The sequence below is a fragment of the Echinococcus granulosus genome (assembly GCF_000524195.1).
Source record: "Echinococcus granulosus chromosome Unknown EG_S00002, whole genome shotgun sequence".
In the NCBI taxonomy this organism is placed as follows: domain Eukaryota; kingdom Metazoa; phylum Platyhelminthes; class Cestoda; order Cyclophyllidea; family Taeniidae; genus Echinococcus; species Echinococcus granulosus.
Window position 1 is genome coordinate 3,076,417 of NW_020170382.1, and position 23,902 is coordinate 3,100,318.

Genomic DNA, 23,902 nt, shown 5'->3' on the forward strand with positions numbered 1-23,902 from the left:
AGGAAAGCTAAGAAATGAGTCTCCCGATATAGTGCTTGAATTTCACATTTAAAACCCTGAATTATTCTTCTCAGTAGCGCCTGGGATGGAAAAGACACGGCCTTGGGCATACAATTATCTTTGGATCATGGAATTCTTGTAAACTTTTGATATTGAGATAACTTGAGCCTTCTTATTAGCTGATTTAAGCCGCTGTATTGCAACTTCTTTGTAATTAGAAACAGTTTTTTTTTTTGGAATATTTGATGATAATGCTAAAATTGTCTTTATTTCAACCAAATGAGGTCAAGTGTAGTCCCCATTCGGATTTGCATGTTGACTGCATCACAAAAAACCTTTCCCTTTCCTTCCTTTAAGAGGAATTTTCTGCAGCACTAGGAAATGGCCTTCAATCATTCGTTTTTTACAACAAAAGAGCTGATAAGGATCGGCTAAGGTATCGAAATATAACCAATGGGAAGGGTCACATCAAAACAACAAAGTTTTCTCATTTTCCACACCTAAAAACGAACAATTAATGGTAGCGTTGAGCTTTAACGATAAATTAGTGGGGCCATTAAAAGATGGGATTTGAGATTACAAGCGATTTTTTGATAGTTGGTGAGCTCTAAAAATGTCACGCAGCCCCATTCTTTGTGTTTTAAGACGACAATATATAAATTGCAGTACTTAGAGTTCCAGGTGGACTGCATGTTTCTTTCGCTGCCTTACATATTTTAGAATTTCCATACCTTATAAAAATAGCTGATAAATGCGGGCAACTAGATTCTTGCCATAGTACTAAAAGCTAAAAGTAGTCAGAGAGTAGTAATTGGGAATAAAGTAAATAACTAGGCCACAAAAACAAATTCACGCGTTTTGCCCCAAGCAACTTTTTCTTTTCAACAAGGTCAACCTTTGAAATGTTGCCACCGAAGACTAGCGCCCGACTTGCGACACCAATGCTTAAGTAAAGTTTGCTGGAGAGAACTTCGTAAAATAACCCTGTTTGAATCAGCCAAAAGCATCACCCCAAATTAAGGTAGAAAACTTTTCTTTGTAATGCAATTATTACTGCTATTGTCTTTTGAACAGTCTCAGCAAAACAGGCTGCTCAAAAAATTATCGCCCCTCTAGCCTATTAGCTGTTCTGCAATACCCCAGTAAAGTCACATTCTGCCCCAATGGCTAACCACATTTTCGGTAACAATTGTGATATAACAGTATGTGAAACCTAATCACGATACTACTTTAAAAGGCTGGTTAAGACATGACTAAACGACTTAACAAGCATTATTCTAGTAGCTATTAATTATACACTTAACTACGTGGGCTTTTCTATTTCCACGGTCTGCATTTTCGGCCTCCCGAGCACGACCGTAGTCTTCCAGCCTTTCTTTGAAATAATAACAAACCATTCATCCATGTTGGTATGCTTTATTACGATTACAGAGATGATTTAAGGTGACAAACTACACGAGTTTACTAAATCAAAGAATTTAATTGTGATACAACTCGTAATTTTAGGAATGATGCTTTTGAAAGTGATAAATTAAATAGGTGTTGCGTTTTATGCATTACAGCCACATTCATCCTGACTACTCAGGAGATAGTGGTGAATTTATCCTTAAGATTTAGTCCACTTAACTTCGAATGCGGTCAAATAAAAGTTATTTTTTTAAGATTTGATAGCTGTATATCGATTTCACTTTTGTTTCATGTAAAGGCTTCACCTTTGGCTTGCATATCAACATGAGATGAAAGGGTTACTTACAGTAGCTCGAGAGTTTTTGGGTTCCAATACGAGAACAAGTTCTAAATCTTTCTGTGCTTTCACCAGACTATGCAATTCGTAAAAGGCTTGTGCCCTTCGCAGTAGAGCTAATATGGCAAAAGAGGTTTTTGTTAGGTCAAGCTAAGTCTACCCAATATCGATGCTACAAATGAGATGCAATTCAGCAATTCCTTAACATATAAGTCCCACCAACGATTATAAATTGTTGCTTTTTAACTCTGGACTTGAAGCAAGTTTGACATTTCTCATAACTTGATCGTGGCGTTACTTTGGCTTCTATAACTTATTTTTGTGCCTCACATGGGTTAGCACCTCTGATGGGCTAGCGATGTTAAATTTTGATATCAATACAAGTGTGGTTCTAATACGTTAATGGTTTGTATAACTCCCGGTTTTGGTAATGGGCCATTGAGGGGCTTCGTCATTGTACCTTCACCGAGCAAACTGGCCTCCAGACCATGCTAGGTGGCTCCTTCTGTACGTCAACGCATATTCTGCTCAAGTGTTATGTCTTCTTTCATCTTCAGAAAGGCCTTGGGGCGCTACATAGTTTGCAGCCACCTTCACCACGGCTAACCACCACCAGCACATAACTCTTAACTCAGATCGCCCAGCTAGTGCATGGCTAATTTCCAAAACTGAAATGGACTGCCAGAACAGAATTTTTTGTCGTGCCTCTTCCTCATCTTTCAAATTCGTCGCACACTCCCTCTTCGAGTTATTATCACCCAACCTTGGCAATGACATCCGCCAATAAAATGATCATTTGCTCAATGAACTTAAGATGGAAACGGAGATTCTAGAGGTTAGCGCTTAGCTACTCCCTGGCCTCCAGATACGAAACATGTTATAAAACTCGTGTCTCGTTGGGAAAGGATAGTGGATTATAATGCCTCCACATTATAAGTAGTAATTGAGTTTTACTCACCTTTAATATTCTCTGGTTCCTTCTCCAAAACACGATTGCAATCCTCCACCGAGAGCTTCCACTTCTTCTGTTTCAAGTCTGTAAGCAAAAGACTGAAGACATTTTATTGTCCTTTTAGGCTGGCTAACATTTTTGTACTTTCTCAAGCACTTACACAGCAAAGCTCGATTGTTGTAAACGGCGGTGGTTGGTTCAAAAACGAGACTTCGACAATAGTAACCCAATGCCTCGTTGTAGTCACCTGCAATCAGTGCCTGTATTGATGGAATGCAGGATTAGATCATTCAGATAGATAAAAAATGTAGAATCGGGTATTATTTAAGGCATTTTTAGGAAATCACAAGATATTCCTGATTTGTTGGGACCCACTTTGTCGCTATACTTAATGTTTTGTTTGGTTATACACTTAACTACACAGACTCTTCAGTGTGAGTAGGCCTTACTTCCCATAGATGGCCTGTTGCTCCCGCTAAGCTTATAGGTTCCCAGCTCTTTTGTACGTCTTCAATAAAAATTGCACATTAGTATAGCTTGTTGCAGTTTTGGGGAGCACTTAAGGTCCCACGATTTGAAGCTGCAATTTGACAGCTGTAATCGGTTGATCAGGTCGTATGAAGCTGTAAAGGTCAATGCTAATGCTAAGCTACTAAAATACTTTTCAAAATCAGGATTGTTACAAGGTGCTTGTCAAAACCATGGCGGCTTTCACTACACATCTACAGAATCGGAATTGCTATTGAAAGACACTCAGACAAAGAATAATTAAATGCCCAGTGGGCAACACACCTTCCCAATGACGCAAAAAGATGGAGCGTATGCAAAGTGCAGCGACTGGGATAGTAGTAAGTCTCAAATTAAGGAGTAAACCGTTACTTTTGTTTTGGTCATTCAATACTCATGGGTGGAATTTATCAATACATGCCAACTTCAACAAACCTCGTTTCCCTTCTCCTTCTCCCGTTGAGCGTGCACAACTCGAATTTGTCGGGGCATGTTGTGTATCCGCTTAGAAAGGTCCCTACAAACTGATTTCACTGCCTTTTCATTGTCATTGTTCTTCCTTTCCTCGCCCTTCTCAGCACCAACAGCTGCGATTTCGTTGCTCTTTTCTCCATCCCGCTCGTCCATCTCCAGCTCCTTTTCGATCTCCTTCCCTATTCTTTAATCGAATATACAATAAAATGACGTTCTTAAAGTAGGAAAAAACAACTATATGGGTCAGCAATTCAAACTGTTTTACTACGGATGCTTGAAATTCTTGAATTTAACGATTCTTCTGATCCTCCATATTTTTTTGATAGTTTCCTCCCAATTAATTTATAGTATCAACACACCATGAATTTCCTGCATCATGCAAGTCTCTGCAAGTTATTAGGAGCATTTGTAGTAAGCTATCCAAAAACTGCATAACTCTGACGCCTGATAACACTTTTTACTTTAAGGTCAAAATTTGTGGGAAAGCTGATTTGTTCCACCGATTATACATAAAAATTGCTAGGAAGTTCTTAATAAAGCCATTTAGAGTGCTTACTTATCCCATTCTTCGTAGGATCTCAGTTTCCCAGACTTTGTTTTCAAAGATTTCACCTATTTGCAGAGAATAATCTACTTACCAAAGCATAAACTCATGACTACTAATTTCCTTAATAACTTTCAGATTTTAAACTCGCTTTCTAAGTCAAAATGCATTACATTTGTGTTGAAGTGCACTACTAAGAATTCAAATCTATCACCTTAATTTTGCTCTTTTCCAAAAGTCGATATAATAGTGATACTAAATGAAATACCACCTTATTACCATTCCGCTTTTTATAAACCAACCTTCTTTGCAAACAATGGTTTCGGAGCAACTCCATCAGCTTCGCAGCCATGTGGATTAAGATTTCATTTTGTAAGCAGAAATCGGTGTTAGGTAGGACTTACTCTAGTGCCTTTTCCAGTATCGGGGTTTATTGATCCCCAAAGCCTGACTTTTGGAAGGGTTTCGTCCTCTTCATCTTCATTAATATCATATAAACCGCACGCATTTGATAAGCACTCTTGACGTTTGGTTTCATTAAGCCACTCCTTTTCATTATGTTGTTTTTTGCTTCACAAAGGCACGTTACCTTAAAGTTGCTCTCAAGCTCTTCCCTTTCGTCGTTGGGTAATTGCCTGGCACTCAGCAGTTTTCCGGGTTTTCGAAGTAAACGACTGGAATATATATTGTTTTAAGATTTAGCAGTGACTTTATCGTGAAGGCATCTGGCATCAAAAACATATGGCTTTTATTTTGAAAGTAAGATTTATGTCAAATTCAATATATCATTACCAAAATTCTCGTTCATGAATGTGCAGACGAACAACATTTTGAAAGGCAATGAAGCCAACACATAAGGACATAGAAGTCTCGACTTCTGTAGAAGTCAGAGATGGTTCATTTACGGTACAATTTTGGTTTTCCTGGCCAATTATTTACAAGATCGCTGAATAAATTCAAAATTCAGTACTAGTGTCGGAAAAAAACCCATATAATGCTTTAACTTCAAAGAAACTAATAATGACTTTTTACTTTTCTGGGTCTATGGACTGTATTTTCTTTTCGCAATGTCTTTCCAAATCTGGATATCGACCTTCGGAGCCTGATCTCAGTACCTTCAGTATTTTCTCTAATTCCTTCAATTTTTTGCAATCCGTGATATACTGGTAGTCGAGATGGTTTAAAGGTATGTCGTAAAGAGATGTCGTCTCGTGATACATATTATAGCCCTGATGGATTGCAAATAACGTGTTCTCGATTACAGATGACCAATCATTTGGGGCGTAAACAAAATCTAATAAACGCCTCGTATTTGCTACAGAAGAACAATAATTGGGCTACAAAAGTAAGAGCAATGTATCAAATCATTTTTATTTATCACTTGCAATGATTATTTATTGTAAATTCGGATGCTTTTTATTCGCCAAGGGCGTATGGTACACTGATTAAACTGCCCAAAACGAAAATTTTAAAGTCTGCTTTCCAACATTCTAACAACTTTAAAAATTTTGCCCCATCCTATGCCTTTACAAAGCCTTTTGCTTTATCGAAAAAAAGTTCTTTAGTGAAATACAGATGTAATCGGGGACCTTTGATAGTAGAAACCTGCCTACCAGAATTCATCATATCACAAAACATCATCACCAGCAACCAATGAAACGACCTGATGTACTCAAACCTGCACAAATCTGTGCCATAAGATGTCTTCACAGGTGCAGAAACCAGCAAGACCGACCCCTGGGACCATCCAAACCCTGAACCCCACCCCCACGATTCCGTGGCCCCAAAGCAGAAATCCAAGCAGTTAGCTCAATGGCTGATGACACCTCTTCGAGCGAGTCCATTCATGCGTCGACAAGTGCATAAAGTACCTCCGTTTGGACAGGACGGGAAGTCCCAGTCATAAGTGAGGTTCCCAGAAATGTGGGGACAACAGGAAAATGTACAAATGGCGGTGGGAGAGAAAGAAAGGAAAACCAAGAGTCCTAGCCATTATCATCATTGAAAAGTGAGACTGTTAGGAGCGCACAGACAATGAGAAAATGACTAACATAGAGGAGCCGTGAAAGGTGAGAGAAACTAATGTTTGTGATGGAAAGCACAACGGATTATTCAATTGCCCCTCCAGCCGATCAGCTTGCTGTGCTGGGGTGACGCGACGTGTAGATAGGCTCATTGGGGCTATCGGATGCCAAAGGAGTGTGTTTGTTAATCTTCGCTTTCTCCTCTGGTGGCAGATTTGGTTTGTTGTACTTCAGCCATGGCAACTTTTCATTGAAAATCTGAGAAAAGAAAAGGGAAGCCTATTATTCCCTAGGTAATATAATTATCTTTTTCCTCCTTAAACCAAATAATGGCCCCTAGATGGGAAAAGTTATTCCACTTTTAGTAGAATTCGGGGAGCAACGTTAGTAGGATGCGCGAAGATCGGTGAGTGGGATCAGTGTGGCGACAAGAGTAGCAACACGGGATTAGCATGCAAGGCATGGGACGGCACTAACCTCGACGTTACCACCTCCCGCTTTGTGAGAAGCATTTTGTAAGGAGCCCACTCGCGAAGTAGCAGCCTCTTTGAATTTCAACTTGCGGGACTCTATCTACATTAGTAGGGGTGAGGAGGGGTTAGGTAAGTCCATCATGACCCTCCTCTATTGGGTTCTTATTGAGAGCCATCTGCACATTGCTAATGACAAGGTGTCGAGAATTTCTAAAGTAGGCACTAGATCCGTGGTCCTATTTTTGTTTACAATAACATCTTCACACCACCTCAGTTTTCAAGTATCCAGGCAAAAGCAATGTACCGTAGAAAGCAGTGCCTCAAGCCCTCATATCGTCTTCCTAAATGACTTAAATTTTGTGCAAGTGAACCCTAACTTGTGTGTCCTCATGAAGTGATTGATGTGCAAGAAGCAATCGCCGCAGGGCATCTTCTAGTCTTCAGTAGAATCCCTCAAATGAATCACCTCTCTCCGATGTAAGTAATCTACCAGGAGACTGAATGCATGAATCCCATCAAAATCAATGCGATTCGCCACTAGTATTAAGGAGTGTATTTCAAATTCATCGTTCCACCATAGAGTTTAATGCATTAAGACCTCCATGCCAGCTTTGCAATGACTCCAGTCAGCCCTTCTATGGCTCAGCTCTTTCGATCCCCCCCCCCCACACACACCATAGCATTAAACCTATTAGACGATTTTCAAGAAGGAAAAGAGCCTTTATAGCAACTGAACTGTCCAATTTCGTTAAATATTAAACTTGTTTGAAAGTTGAAGTCCTGTAAAATATCGCTTGATTAACTCTTTCTTTTCCATCCTGAGCATTGACTATTTATCTCCGAACATGGATCACGCTTGTAACGACTCGAAATGCTAAAAATTTGGCAATGCGACTGCCTATGGACAGGCAGCGCGTCGGTAAAACAACTTGAGAAGTTTAACCCTGACCATCAACACATCACGCTGGAGGCCTGAGCTCAGAAAGCAAGACTGAATGATTTGGCCGCGAAACTTGACGTAATCAACATTCCACCGATGACATTTGATCATTTGAAAACAAACCAGGTAAGTAGGAAACCGAAGGAAATCCACATTCTACACCTAATGTCACGATAATCACCGAACCTGTTAGAATCGCAGATGTTAAAAAGAGTGGCCCACCTTAACATTTCCCCCACCGGGAGTGTGTCTGGCATTAGCCAACGAGTTGACACGGGGCTTGCTATTCTCCTTGAAGTTCAGCTTTTTTTCGACAATTTGGATATCGCCACCGCCTACGAGGGAAAATGAAAGGTGGGAAATTATTTCAAAAAAAATTGGACTAGGATTTCTATCTGACTATGATAACATTTAAAAATACCCTCTCAAGCATGAGTATTCGGCCGGTATTGGACAAAGTGGATTTGTAGAAGGGTTCCCAAGTGGTTAAACTTATTGAACTTTAATGAACCAAAAGTCAGGTGTTACTTTCTTCGAAGCCGTAAAAACACATCCATTCTTGGAAAATCCATTTACCCACATATTTGGCACTACTTCTGAAAATCCTCTCGTCTATCCATCCAACAGTTCAATTACCCGTCAGCATCCTCCCGTCCGTGCAGCCCCCTATCCAGCCATCTAGCAATCTAACGATTCCACAATCCATCAACTGCCCTGTCTAGCCATTCTTGTTTGAGATTAAACAAAGTGTGTTGGGTCGACGCAGGTCATTGGTAAAGATACTGATCCAACACGACCGGTCTTATTCGATGAATAGAGTTTGCTGAAGGCTACGGATCAACTTCTAACTCAAACTTTAGCTACATGGTAACTTGTTATTTCATCTGTCAAACTAACTACCCACCCACTCACCCACTTGTCAATCCATTCATTCACCCATGTATTCAGCAGTTTGTCCATCCATCCTTCCAACGGTCCACCCAATTATCCATTCACCCATTCAACGGTCTATCTACTCCTTCACCCAGGCACTCATTCATCCATCCAAACATTTTCTTGTCTCTTTTCAAAATTAATATGACATTAAGAAGTCTGGCACTTTATTTATTTTCAAGTGATAAAAAATATTATAGAGGCTCAGCAATAAACCAACTCACCCGGCTTGTAATTCAAATTCGCCTTTGAATTGCACTTGCTCTGGGCATGGCTGAAATCCACCTTCGTGTCCAGGATTCTCACCTTTTAATGTTAAGCACACATTTTTATCAGTGGTATGAAAGATGAAACACAAAGTATCTAGAAATAGTGGTATGAAATTACATTTCCTCCACCCGGTTTATAACCTGCGTTTCTGAGGGAGCCTATCTTCGAGGTTATTCGTCTTGGTTGGCCTATTGGATGACAAAGTAGACCAAAATTTGATTTATAAAGAAAGTTTTTATTTTAATGGGATCAAAAAATAAACAAACGGCCTTCTTACCTGATGAGGAGAATGCCTAAAAAGTGAAGAACAAGCTAAAATTTGTGCTAGAGGAAACGACATGATAGACTAATTGGACAGGCATGGCCGATTATACACGCACATTCGGACAGGCACGCAAACCATGAAGTGATGCACATCTTTTGCGGGGTAAACTAGACTCACATAGGAATGAGATTTTGTTTGACACTGCACAGTGGCATTAAAATATCAAAAAATAACAAAAAAATGATAACCAGCTTGGTAAGGGGAGAGGCTAGAGTGGCTCTAGGTTGGGTTGATAGCCCAAATGCAGGGCATCCTCCTGTGCTGTAAGGTGACTAATTAGGCACTGCTACGACCTGTCCCACGAGACTACGACTTCTGATGACCAGTTTGGGAAAGACGGACAACCCATCCAAATTCTCCTAGGCACTAAGTCTGGGAGTTTTGGGGTATGGTTATTTTTCAGGTTATTCATTTATTGCAAAGCTTTGTGGTGAATGTGAAGACGAAAAAAAGTATTATTGGCACATTCGAACATGAGTTCCATCTTGCTAAGAGGCAAAAGTATTAATTTCACATCCACGGATTAAGAGGTAGCAAAAGTATGGAAGAAACGGTTATTTTTTGTGAATCGAATAGAACAAGTGGGATGGACGGATAACAAGATGGATGAATGGATGGATGGATGGATGGATGGATGGATGGATGGATGGATGGATGGATGGATGGATGGATGGATGGATGGATAGATGGATAGATAGATGACTGACATGTGAGAGTGACTCTAAGTGGACTAGACCTTCGCTGGGAGTTTCGGCTTTTACCTCTGACCAGGCATGGAACAGATACAATGCTCGCCCCATCTACTACAAAGACGCCGTATTCGGTAACAGACCGTATCATCCGAAAATTGTTTAAAATATTTCTTCAAATGGTAAATCAATCAAAGACCCGTCACTTCCAGGAAGACACTCTACCCTCCATAGCAAGAGTTCCATGTTACTATCGAAAATAGCCTATGAGATTGACGCGTCAAAAACAATGTTAGTGATGAAACAAGCCGTCAACAACTATATCAACTGGGAGGGGAAAGTCAGGGTGAAAGCTAAGCGAAAAAATACTTTCCGCATACATCAAAGGATGACAATAAGCTTAAGAAAAATACTCGTTTATTGTTGTTCCTCAATTCCTTCACGCGAGTTATGACAATGAGCTGATTGAAGGACTCATAACGCGAAATGGCTTTTTGCCTCATATTGCATTACTAAATGAAACGTTTTTCGTGAAAACCGGAGTACTTGCCCCACAAAATTTGGTTTTAAGAGAATATTTTTTGCGGAAATAAAAGAAACAAACACCAAGGAAGGATGGAATACGTCAAAAATGAGTGAGGACAGTCCATGGTACTAGTTTAATTAGGCAAGCCCCCTAGCCCTCGCGGCTTGTACTTCTGCTTGGCGGCATGACCTGGAGGTCATGCTCCTCCGCACGCTAGTTATTAACCTTCCGTGTTGGTTTGCCTCATTATGACTTCAAGGAAAACCTTGGGTGCTATATCGGTGGCAGCAGTAAGCAAACCCAATCCAAAAGAAAAGACACACCTGCTTTGGTTTTCAAGTTACTAGAAATAAACAGTGTAAAAGGAAGATGTGTGCCATGGATGGTTGAGTCCACAGAAAAGCTAAAACGACACACCCCAAATTTCAGCTCCTACACAATAACAGCCGATTGAGTGGGATCGGGTCTCAGCGAATCACAATTAAACTCAACAATATACTTGTCGTGTGACCCTGAATGAAACGATCCAACTGTGCCAGCTGTGGAAAATCGGCTAGTTCTAGAAATAGCTCCCAAGTGCGTTCAGAGTAGATACAGGCCTGCGAGGGATGTATTATTCGGAAATCCCTACCAAAGCAGCATCTGCTGGCACTTATATGTACCATTCTCCTCCCTCCAAAGATGCAAATTTGCCATTTCAGCTTTAATCCGATTTTTTGTTGTTCCCAGAAAGACTCCCTACCGCAGAAGCAGAAAAGTGACCACGAGGAGGGCTAGAGACACGAATCAAAAAAGGATATTTGTCAAATGTCTCTTCAAATACTCAAGCTCCTCCGTTTTTGTAGATTATATTCCATTTCTTTAGTAGTATGCCCCCACTGCGGCCTTAGAGAAGTCGCAGAGCCCCACCATTCCACAGGGAGAGGGGCTAAAACAAGAAGTAGATGTAGGATGCTCTTGGCCTGCTAGAGAAACCTTAATTTTGCCTAGCCTCTGAGCAACAGTTGGGTCGACCAGTTCGGTAGCACAAGTGATGGTGCCACAGTGGGGATACCAAAGCATCGGGACTGGGTTGTTTACTTCGCTTCCTCTAGTGTTGAGCACACTTGTAACCAACGTAATTTTAACGGACACGGATAACCGTACGTACGCACAAACAATAGCCCGAAATTGTAAAGATCCTTAAAAGCAAAAATATAATATTTCCTCAGAATTTAAACCCTTGAGAAATGAGCTACCTGGAAGTAGAATTTTCGTCACACTTCCATTGCGCTGTTTCGTCGCCCCTAAGACGGAACTCATTCGAAAAAGCAAATGATTTACCCCATCGTGCACAAAAAATCGCCCCAAGGGAGGCTTCTAAAAGCCAAACATACATTTTTGGACAACAGAAGCATAAGAGCTACCACTGGTCGAGAATTTCATATTTACTAACCCAATATTTGTCTGAGAAAGTTTGCGGAAGAAACCTTAAATTTGCATTTCTCCTTTAAGTAAACATGAAAACTTACACTAGAGTGCTCGGATTCACTGTCGCCACGTAAAGGATCTAAAAAAAGAGCAAATTGTTACTCGGACAATGTACACTGTATCCTATGTACATTTCCCACTGCCACTGGGGACACAACTACTGGTGCCCTTCGTCTCCGCCCCGTTCTCACAACCAGTGCCAGAATGTACAGGAAAGTATAGGTGTAACATGTTTTCGATGGGCCTTTGTGCATTCGGGGAAAGTAATTTGTAGAGTTTTTAACTTAACTTGTCTGTCTAAATGGAGTTAAAGTTCATTAAAAAAGGAACATTTGAGCCAAATCGGGACTTGCGGTCCATCTCCACCGTCTCTCGCTCGTCACACCCCTGCAATGGAATGCTCCCGCCGCAAAGTTAAATGTGGTAGTAAGTTCTGAGTCTGTGCTACCACTGTTACGCCTACTCTTCTCAGCGTGCGCCAGCCCAGTCCATACACCGGTCATCAACACCACGAGCCAACATCACTGGCAATGAGTGGATGCCTACGTCCGTGGATACAACAGTGCATGATGATTAATCAAATTCCTCCTCAAATCCAAGCCTGTGGAAGGTTCTTAATGCGACTTATAAATTTACAAAATTTCGACACACCGACTATAAATAAGTCCCCAAACCTTTGGGCTATCTTCCACAGATACTTCGATTAAAAAGATCCAGTGTCCCATATGCTGAATTGCTGCATAGAACCCGCGATACTTCAAGAACATCTTTCAAGGGAAGGAAAGCTCGAAACTGTATTTGATAGCCACGTAAGTTCGGCACAGCTGCAACGTTTGCAATGATTAAAAAGTACCTAGAGACGTTCATGCAAATTTCAATTCCTTTTAAATCCCATTTGGAATCTAATTACCTACTTAGATGTCGTGTTTCCGGTGCGTCTCCTTTTATAACAAAAATCTACTTTTGTCAATAGAAGTGAAAAAGCTGGCAATGTATAAATTCAGCACTTGTGAAATGTTGTTTCAAAAACTGCTGCGTTCCTTGATTTTTTCAAAATAATACAAAAAAATACGTGCCTTTGAAGACGTAAAAAATTAAGAGACTATCAGTAGTCTATTTGAATTTGAAACAATTGCCGAACATCCAGGCTGGGATGACAGCGACGGATGACTACAAGGTGAATTGACAGCAGGTATAGTAGAATTGCACAAGTCTCCTTTTCTGATTGAAATGTATTAAGCTTCGTCAAAACGGTTAGACTGGATCATTTCTAATAAGTTAAATCAGAAAAGTTGGGTCACCAAGACGAGATATTTTGTGTAATGATACGAATTGCCTGCACACAACCGCTTCCCGTGCACAGCAAACAGATGTGAACTGGATTTCGTAAAGGCCATCACATGTTTGGACCCTCTTTTCTCATCCTTCTTTCACACAAAAAGGAGGTAAATTTATTGGATTAACCTAATCGCGTTGCTTTCAAACCATTTCCTGCAGCTGAACAATTCAGTACCTTCAAACGGTATCGCATTGTCGTAAAAAGTGTACTTTAGAAAAAAGGGATATTTTTACCATTGAGAGATGTGGAAAATTGAGTTGCATCCTTAAATAGGATTTCAAAACAGTCAAGTAGTCTTATTCTGTCAAAGTGGTCGAAAATGAGCGAGGAAAACGATAATCGAGATAGACGGTTGAGCGGTATCAGTTTGGCCCCATATTCCTTCAGAACGTGGAAGCGTAAGCAAAATATTCCATTCAGCCATCAGTTTTTTGTCCCCGAATGAGCACCTAGTGAATCCACCAATCCTACCGACACTGGGGGTCTGTTTCAGTCTTCCATGTGGTTTCAGCTAAAACTACTGTTATGGTGGTCGATGCAGAAATGGAACGAAACTTTCCAGACACGTTTATGCCACCGGAATCCCAAGTCATTATACCATCTTATTCCGTGATCTCGGAGTGATTTCAGTGCACTAGCATTATAAACAACTCAGTGGCCGTGTCCAATCAGAAGATCCAAGTTGACAAAGACTTCCGAACAGAGGTTATTACTGCCTATAACCTGAGTAAATCCTGAGCACAGTGTGCAGGTGCGCAATCGCTTTACGTAGGTAGTAGAGGATGTGAGCGGTCACCATTTTAGAGTGTTTATTTTAAACGACCCTGACCCTAAGCAAATATCGGTAAATATAACGTGGCCTCCACGCTACGTTGACCAACCAGGTGAGTCAGAAAGAGCGACCTGCGAAGCATTTTGAGATGTTTGAGATTTAAAGGCAATCTCAACTTCGAAGGGGAAACTTCTAGAATGTTGAAATGGAAACGTTTCATACGGTTCGTAAAAATCTGCCAGCAGCTCAAATACTGTTATTACCACCAATGTAGATGTTTGGCACCTAGAAGAAACGAAGTTTTTGCCTCATAATAACGCAGAACCTATCTAATACGTTGGATTTCACATTCGATTAGCCTGCGCCATTCGCGCTCCCCCACAATTCCATAAACAATCCATTCCTAGATTTCCATAACGTCCTTGAGCGAAAGGAAGCAAACCATTGGTTGATTCGTGACCAATCACAAGCAAGGAGCCATCGGGTTTTGAAATAACACGAAGGCATCCAACAAAGGTTGTCAAATTTGCAAAAGGAAAAACAGTAGAAATTTGGTAAAGTCAAAATCATCGAAGGTTGATCCCGAGTTCGGCACAGAAGATACGATAGTGGTGGGTAAATTTGTACTTGAATGCAGATAAGTTTCTGTTGCGAAAATTTCGCTGATATCAATTTAATAGAACGAAATACCTGTTTGTTTTTTTAAAGAATTAAACCCATTTCCTTCTTCTCCTCTAAACAGTAAAGAATTTTACCAAATAATGATGGAATAGGATCATAAAATGCCACTGAGAATAATGAACAGCGAAATTCGTTCTAGCTAGGCTGCATTTTGTCCGGTAAGCCTACAGCAAATAATAAATGTTAGTCTTCAGCTGTTTCCAGGGATTTCGCTAAAAATGCGTTTCACGCAATCAAAATTATAGGGTCTTAAAATGAGCAACCTAACACAAATAAAACATCCAATAAGTGGAAAAGGGTGGTGAAAAACGACGGAGGGCAATTGCAGCCAAATTGACATAAAACAACTTGCAATAGCGTTTTATCCTCGTAAATTCTAAAACATCGGTCTCAAAACATCATCTCAATAACTTAACTAGCTTTCAAGGTTATTTCCCCAATTTCTGCGATGCGAAAATAACTGTTGAATAAATCATCTATTTGGGATAAAAATTCCAAAGTGCTGTACTTGTGCGAAAACACTAGCCTCCAAAAATTGCGTTACCTCCAAGCGCGAGTATAGGAGGGCAGATTATATTTCATAAAAAAGGTGCTTCACGAAATCTTTGTTTTGCGTAAATGTGCGGGTAAGTGCCATTCACCACCGCAGCAGTCACATTCGCGAGCAAGTGTGTTTGCATAAATACAGGCAGACCGGAATATTTTCGGGGCGCCAAAAGCAAAGTTACGCTGCCAAAGGAACAACGCACACTTTCCACAATCGACTAATGGGTTTGTGACACATCCTGACTTGCTTATGATATGTGACACATGTGTCTTATCAGTTTATAACAACTGTGGTTGCACCAAGCCATTTATCACGAACACATTGCACGGATTTCAAACAATACAGTAGGTTTTATCTATTTCCGATTCGAACAGGACAATTGCATTCCTACTAGCTGTTGGATAAAAGTTCAATTGGTCAAAATAGACTATCACAACTGCCCCCTTATTAGACCAGTAAAACACTTGGACTCTGGTGTCCGAGTTCCCGATGAGATAGACCTTTGGTAGAGAATGTGTCAAGATCTTTCCATCCGGTCATCCCGAGAGTACAGAAATCCACAAACTTAACTGAGTGCCCGTGCCCTTTCCACTGCAATAATTATGCAAGTCTGTGTGTGCTTTTAAACTAAGGGGCATTCACTGAAATCAATCACTGTAGCATCCGACTTACGAAAATGTGTAAGTGAAAACTCGTCACAAGGTGGCAAAAGTTCTTTTCGTCTTACAGAATGGAAATCCTAATAGAGATGCCTCTCTAGCAAAGTAAGTCGTGTAATTTCATGAATAAAATCAAAAAACCAACTAGTAGTGAACAAAAAACTGGTATAATAGACCTTTTTGTCTGTTTGGATGGCATGGGCATAAAAATGGATTTTTAACTTCTTGCAGCAACCTTTTGAAGGGTATGGTGCCAAACCTTTTGATTACAACACATGGGAAAAGGAACAGGAATAGGAAAAGCTCACCTCCAACAATGAGAGGGGAGTAACTCACACAAAATCACTGATTCACTAACTGAGGGGAATGGGTGGATAACTCATTCTGAAACACACCTTTTGCATATTTCTTAGTTCATAAGTTATCGCGGTAATGAGCTATTGCAGTAGGGTGAGTGTCGGTGGAAGGGTAATAGCGGCGCTCTACTCACGTTACGCCTAGATTCGTACCAGGTATAGCATTTTTAGAGATAACTGGGTACTTTCGACGTCTTTCACTAATTGCGAAGAATATACCCACTTTTACCGATCCCATAATACAGGTTCGGATTCAGTCTGGTTGGTCTTTTACTGTGCAAAGTAACATCGTCTGTTATGAATGCCCAAATCTGCATCAACTCCCGGAAAAATGGATAAGGGAGCCACAACCAATCCGATTGTAGATCCGGTACCACACATTAATTAAAAGCATCCTTAAGAAGATCGAGTTTCAATGTTTCTGCCAACTGTTAGGACCTAACACCCCATCATGTTAGGAGATTGCAATGACATTGAATTAAAACGCTCAGAAAAAAAGGCAGCTGAAAATCTCTCAAACGTGGTTTGGAAGTCAAGATGCAGGTATGGGAAGTGCTGCCAACTTTTAAATCAAAAGCATTCTCACTAAGGTGACAAATCAAGGCATGATTCGCTCCCCCATCTACCACTCAGTTGATTTCGTTTCATTTGAATACAAATAAAAGGTGGTAGCACCGAGGATGACCATCAAAACAAGATTAAGGATATGCATTATGATCATATTACCTTTAAGTAAACATAATATTACGGCCAGCAGTCCCACAATCAACGAACTTCTCAACTCATGCCAACGGAAGGAACCCGAGTCCAGTTAATATTCGATTCCAAATCAGTGAGTGTATGCTTAACATCCTACAACTTCAAATTGTGACTGAAGAAATGCAATCTACTACCGTGCGGAAGGAGAAGGAAATGAATGGTTGTGCGTGTGTATGTGCGGCATCCATAGTAGGAAGGATGAGGGACAAACGTTAATGGGTTGCCATCAGCACCAGAAGCAAATGCCGCAAGCGCACATGCACGCACTACTACATACAGGACGACTGCATCGCGGCCTTCAACATCAGGTGCGTTTTTCTCCCACTTCCCACCAGCACATGAATGGAATGCCTAACTTGTGGCCAGTGCAGCTGCGCACCGCCTACGTGATCAGAAAGTCCCAGGAATGAGTCGCGCAGACGAGCAATTTGGAAGTAGCCAATTCCAGCTATCTGGAATATTTCTAGGTGAGAAATGACACATAATTCCATGCAGAATGAAATCCAACTTCGTGTACCAACCATGGCACAGCAATGAGATTTGAAAGCCACGGTTTAGCGAAAAGTGATCCTTACTACAAATGTTGACAGAAGAGAAAGTTGGTGCCACTTCAGATGACAGTTGTATGGGTACACTCTTTTCGTCTGTTGAATTCAGATAATGGAACATTTGATGCTGATTTTAAGCGAAATATCATGACTTTCTCATAAAGAAATACACAATCAGGGTGAAAGTGGTCACGAGGTTTAGAAAAAAAATACACTAAAACACTAATTCCTGCAAGTCAGGAAGTCGTAAGCATTGGTAAGCACAACACAATTATTCACAAACGCATTCGAAAAGTTTGCAATGTACTGACACAGCATTCTACACCGAAGTCATCCGAGAATCAGTTGAATGCCATTGGGATAAGTGAACTAATGTAGAAGAGGACCGTGTAGAAAAGCCCAGCTCCACTCAGAATTTTCTTCACTATTACAAACTTCAAAAGGCTGCTTCGACTTGAATGCTTCTCGTAAACTCATACAAAGTAAAATATCATGCCAAGAATATAATGGAGCGGTTCTACAGAAAGTTCCAAAAACCTCAACTCACCCACAGAAGCCGCCCTGCCATATCTTTGCGATGTGCCACGACCGAAGCCCGAAGAAAGACTGTCATCTCCGAGGGACTCGGTTCGAAACCCATTCCTACCCCGTGGCATGGCCTGCTGACAACTGGAGGCCTTCTCAGAAACAGGAGGACTGATTGGAGATTGAATTCCACCATCCACGGTGGGTTTATTGTCGGGCCGTCGATAGGGAATAGCGTAGCGTGGAATGCCAGTTCGCGTACGTGGAGTTGAACTACTGTTATTGTTGACAGCTGTGACCGGAGTGATGGGAGTAACAATGGCAGCAGGTACAGGATTAGTGGCAGCAGCAGTAACATTAGAAGTAGAACCGTTTGTTTGGAGACTCAACTGCGCCATCTGTGCGGGCACATCGGCTGGACTGGAAACAGGCTCCATTGGAAAATAGGGTCTCTTTTCTAAATGCTAAATTAAAAAGAACTGCTCGGACCAACTGATTCAGTGGACCCGATCTTCAGGTGTCCCAATGGAAAAAAGTATACATTGGTCCATCCCCATCCCTAAAAACATATTTTACAAAAGCTACATGCTGCATTCCCAAGGGTTTTAACAGATTCTAAAGTGCCTAAAGATTCATGAATTCAAGTCTCTAGTTAGTCACACAAAACAACGGAATAGCTAAAAAATTTCACCACGATTGTTGAGTTAACTAGGTATTGTTAAAAACAGTAATTCCGTCTAAGGTGGTGAATTTAAAGATTATGCACCTCTTCACACCGCAAGAAACTAATGTTAGGAAAGTATGTTCGGGCAGCAACTAAATATCAAAGTAGGGCGAAATGAGAAACATAGAAGCTATTAGAAGACTTCAAATCCGGCCGAATTCTTGACAAATGTTGCACGTGATGTGCTTGCGTATCAGAAGTGCAAAATAAAGCAAAAACGGGAAAGGGTCTATCAACAACGCTTACATCAAAGGATGGAGAAACAAGTCTACCCTCTAAGCTTATCACCACGGTTATGCAATGACTTTTTAAAGAGCAAAAAATCGTTTATACACCACAGCCCCGCCCCGCTCTTTCTACCTGAGTCCGGTGTCACTTACATGCGACACGTGTTTTGACTCTTTTAGCAACTGTGGTTGCACAAAGTTGCGTGGCATACACACACTGCTTTGATTTCACATAATACACTAGATTTCCCCTGTTTCCAGTCGGAAATGGGAAATCGCATTCCTGCTAGTTGGCAAACATTAAAATTGACCAAAATAATTAATCACAACCGCCCCCCCCCTTAGACCAATAAAAGATCTGGACTCCAGTGTCCGAGGTCTCGGTGAGACAGACCTTCAGTGGAAAAAGCGTCGTCTCAAGAGTACAGGAACTCACATGTTTAACGAATAGATTCCACTGGAACGGTAAAACATCTAGACTGCCCCTGGTAGCGAACGTGCTAAACGGTCACAGTAATAAGAAACTTATCACTTAATACCGTATAGAGAGCGCTGCTAAATAGCGAAGAACGGAGAAAAAGAATAAATAAAACACCCACTGATTGTGGTTGTCAAAAGTGATTGCGAGAGTTGTCATAATCGAGCGAGTCAATCAGTCAGAAAGCTGCGTATCCACGCACATTCCACCACTCGTTCCCCTATCATTTGACCCGTGAATTAGCACATTCACATAAGAGAATATAGGTATTGTCTTCTATGCTGGTAAGCACACAGCCGGAAGTGATACAGGAGAATAAGATCTATTTTACGTGGAAATTGAACCACGCAGATATTTCCGATCACCTGCAGATCCATCCTCCACATTGGTGACATTGTACGATGCTAAAGGGTAACTATAGGGGGCTCTTTTAGATACACACGTCTTATAACGCCTTCAGAAATAACTTGGGGACCAAAATAACCAATAATGATCCCGACCTCCCTGACCGGAAAAGTATCATGGAAGGGCGGATTCTAAGAGGGGTGAAGAAATCTGTGGAGTACCACAACAGAGGGATTATTGAGCCCAGAGCAGTTTGTTTTGGAATGCCAGCATTCAAAACTATGACGAGTTACCGTCCCATAACTGATCAAGGACCGCTGAAAATACTTCTAATCAAGGAGGACGCTTAAAAAGCCATACGTAAATGTGGATAACTATCGCGATTGTGCATCACCGCTAGTAGCGGTAAGGTAAACTGCTGGTCTCTTAGCCCTCATTTACGGTCACAAGGAAGCTACTTACAGATGCGTATACTTTTCAATGTCTTTAGAGCGCTCTATGCATAATTTGTTCCCAATTCTCATCAACCATTTCCACAAATCCTTGATTCATTAGTAAGTAATTGAAGGTATGCGCATACTCTTGGGAGTAGAGGCACCACATTGGCGAAAATCCATTGAAACGTACCCGATGCCACTTACCCACACGCGATCCACTATACCACCCATTCTCCACCCCAAAGAAATCTTGTATCTCTTACAAAGGGCTGAAATCGTGGCAAGTCACAAGGAAAATACCACACCGACTCGGGCAGTTGGAGAACATCACAAGCTTTACTTACAAGATCAACCAGTGCCAAATGGAACCTACCAAGTAACTATTATTTTATTCAGTGAAGAATAGTGACAACTAAGAGCGCTGAGAACAAAGAATTTTTCAGTACCCGCTGTGATGGGGTAGGACTGACAGCGGCTATACAGCATTTATTCACAGTCAAGGAAAGCGTAGTCGTCGGTGTACTTTTGATGCAAAAAGAATAAAAAACAACCACATATCTAACATACAGGAAGCACACATCCCGATCGTGGGAACACACGCACACAGAGTGAAAAAGGAAGCCAAGCTTTGTTTTTAAGTAGCACGTCCCAACCGAGCCATTAGGATACACGTGAGCCTCCAAAAGGTGATTTTAAGGAAACTCATTTACTATGCTAGCGAATCATAACTAAATATACCCAATCATTTCAAAATGTAAACTCACTGAAGAGGCATCTCAAGGGCTGCGCATAAACACAAGATGTTATACTTTTAGGTTCTAAAATTACGCCTTACAATTTCAATATCAAATTTGCTATACCAGTGCTTTTGATTGCCTTTAAAAACTGGAATACTTAAGCAGGAATTATGGTCGGAGAAACAGTGCGACAGAGAGCTAGCCGTTTACTTTCCGATGTGAGGCAACTGCGATCGAGTCTTGTTGCTACCGGCAACACATATAGCAACGCATATGCACAAACACAGACATTTGGAACACTATAAGCTTTTAGCAGGCACCTTCGTGTGCATGAGTTTTCAGCAGTAAATATCCTTATTGGAGGAATAACGCTGCTTCCTACCCATCGGAATCACGCAAAGTATTAACGAAAAGTGGAAGAAGTCGGATGATATTTAGACGACCGTACAAAGGCCAGCGTACTTCCTTCAAACACTTCATGGCCTGGCTTCTTGGGTGGGCTTGCAAAACATTTCTTTGGATATGGAACCACCCAGTGATGCTTTGCATAGCTGCTATGAGTTGGCACTGATTGAGTGACGGTCACATTTCAAAGTCAGAGGTACCGACAGACTGCCTGACTGGTTGGACAGAAAACGACAACCGTCAGGACACGTCAAAAATACCCTGTTAATGGGACAGGTTGGGGCGCTTGGGTATACCCGTATGACTCATTGGCTAAATGTCAAATGAAAGGGGCAAACGAGCCAGTGACAAGAGATGATGATACTATTCTTTTAGGCAGAATTACCGTCTTTAAGGTCTCCCCATAGTAGCAGCGCATGGCCCTAATTACACCGACTTATTCTAGCCTTCCAGTTCTTCTGTATCGAGGACTACTATAAATTAAGCTATGCACGGTGATCACTTTGACCCTCCGATGGAACATCATTCAACCCAAGCTATTCTTTGGGTAAACTTCTGTCGTGACCAACCTGGCGTGATGCACTGCTTGCACAAAAAACCTTCCAGGAACATATTCTGAAAAGTCCTCTATGTCACCACAACCGTATCCGAGGATAATAATGGTTTATCCTTTCCGTTATCAAAACCTAAAATTAGCATATTATAAAAGTAATGAGATCCAAAAAGTTCGTAAGGTTTTCGATTTACTTCGTTGCAAGGTCTTCTTAAGAACTGTGGAGAACCGTGAAATGCATCCAATTGGTTAGATATGCGTCAGTCCATCGGTACCGTACACTCCATTTTGCTCTCCACCACCTTCCCCTCATTCTCATCTCCCATCTTATAATGTCGACTGAACCAAACCCATGCCTGCCTCTAACTCAAGCTTGACTGCTTCACGACGCGCATTCCGCTCACCTCCAATGCTGCATAAGCCTCTCACCAAATCGGTTGCATGCAATTTGAAAGCAGTGATGTGTGCAGCAGCCAAGCGTACATCGCAGACGTGATTTGAACAGTTGGAATCTGGTGACAAATCAGTCCCAAATAGAGGCATCACGTACAGGAAGGTCCTTGTACTCTGTGTAGGCATTACATGTCGCTATGGCTTGAATGGTCGGAGACGGGGGCGTCAGGAGCAACTTTCGGTAGTGCTTAAGAGCGTGAGTGACGGAACAAATCTTGTGTGAATGCATCAGCTGGGGAAGTCGTGGCGGTAGCTACCCCACTGTATATCATTCATGGAGTACTAACAAATCATGCCTCGTATTTTTGCATTTTCTTACTAATTGACTAACCGGCTTGTGGTGAGAAATAGCTTTAGACATTTGCATTCCGGCTTCAAGTGAAGGGACTTATTACTAACCATCCCTGAACATTCTAATACTACCGCATACATCTACAGCACCATTTTATCTTTAGTAGGACATGATTTGTACGCCTAATAGACTAAAGATGGAATTGTTCACTTACCAAAGGTCAAATAATTACAATGACAGCTCGGCGGTGTGCAAAAGCCTTCATGAGAAGCAACTAGAAATAATGAGTTAGTCTGGAGAAAGTTCCTTTCTTACAAAACAATGCAATGTCTCATGCGACAAAACTTGGTGATCAGAATAGTTAGGCTTTGGGATGGAAGGGAGAGAAATTCTGCCCCACCCTCTCCGTCTCTTCCTAACTTCACCAAGAGGCAATTATTGACACTGACATGAGACAATTAGGTGATCAAATGTGCGGTAGAACAGAGAGTAGGGTAATAAAAGTGAGATTAAAATCGTAAACAGTCAGATCATTTGCCTCCACAGACAAAACGATTTGTGAAAGTGGAGTTCCCGGAAGTTTTTTGTCATCTTGAGGAGGGAAGTTTGGTTACCCTAGGTAAAAATTGTAAAGACCAGAAAATTAAGAGGCTGCAAGCGAACTGTAAAAAGTAGGGCACGATAACAGGATTAAATTGTTCAAGGAATTCACTAGGAATCTGAAAACGGTGGTTCCGAAATGTTTACCTAAAGTGTTTCGTTTATTGTTTACAGTCTGACCCGCATTATTTCTCATCGTGAGTTTCTCGTGGAATCAACAGTGGGGAAAATCAACGAACAAAGATTTTGGAGGAACAAAAAGCAGCTCAGCCATGCAAGAGACCTAAACTTGAAACAAACCATAGTGACATGCTAAAAGCAGATGGGGTGGAGCAGACACAGCCTTTGCTCAACACATTCTGAGGCATGACCCGAAATAACAGTTCAATACAATTTGATCTTTCACTATTTTGATACAAGACGGCAGCAAAATGACCGCCATCCACCTTTCTGTACATACTTAAGACACCTTCAGTTGCTTATTAAGGGCTTAAGAGCATGGCACGAGAGACGACCCGCAGACTGCAAAACTAACCTTTAGGTAAATCATTCCTCCATCACCTCCACTGCAACCCCATCAAACATTTTTGCTCT

General features: G+C 41.3%; 2 protein-coding genes across 2 annotated transcripts in view; both read right to left on the reverse strand. All coding sequences in view use genetic code 11, as the record gives it.

Annotated features, from left to right (window-relative positions):
- Window positions 1-114: 114 nt before the first annotated feature.
- On the reverse strand, window positions 115-5,859 carry EGR_00661 (Sperm-associated antigen; the record flags this gene model as incomplete). Its single annotated transcript, XM_024489910.1, has 8 exons — window positions 115-264; window positions 1,754-1,860; window positions 2,703-2,780; window positions 3,725-3,861; window positions 4,234-4,289; window positions 4,626-4,791; window positions 5,254-5,558; window positions 5,752-5,859. 8 exons carry the CDS (start codon window positions 5,857-5,859, stop codon window positions 115-117), a joined length of 1,107 nt encoding a protein of 368 aa, XP_024355907.1.
- Window positions 5,860-6,353: 494 nt separating this feature from the next.
- EGR_00662 (Microtubule-associated protein) overlaps window positions 6,354-23,902 on the reverse strand; it is a gene marked incomplete at both ends in the record, with an annotated part of 23,395 nt that continues 5,846 nt past the window's right edge. Inside the window, 8 exons of the mRNA XM_024489911.1 lie at window positions 6,354-6,503; window positions 6,723-6,818; window positions 7,881-7,993; window positions 8,816-8,897; window positions 11,913-11,950; window positions 17,262-17,447; window positions 18,080-18,521; window positions 22,514-22,648. Coding sequence (XP_024355908.1) covers window positions 6,354-6,503; window positions 6,723-6,818; window positions 7,881-7,993; window positions 8,816-8,897; window positions 11,913-11,950; window positions 17,262-17,447; window positions 18,080-18,521; window positions 22,514-22,648 — 1,242 coding nt within the window. The remainder of the gene's footprint in view (window positions 6,504-6,722; window positions 6,819-7,880; window positions 7,994-8,815; window positions 8,898-11,912; window positions 11,951-17,261; window positions 17,448-18,079; window positions 18,522-22,513; window positions 22,649-23,902) is intronic.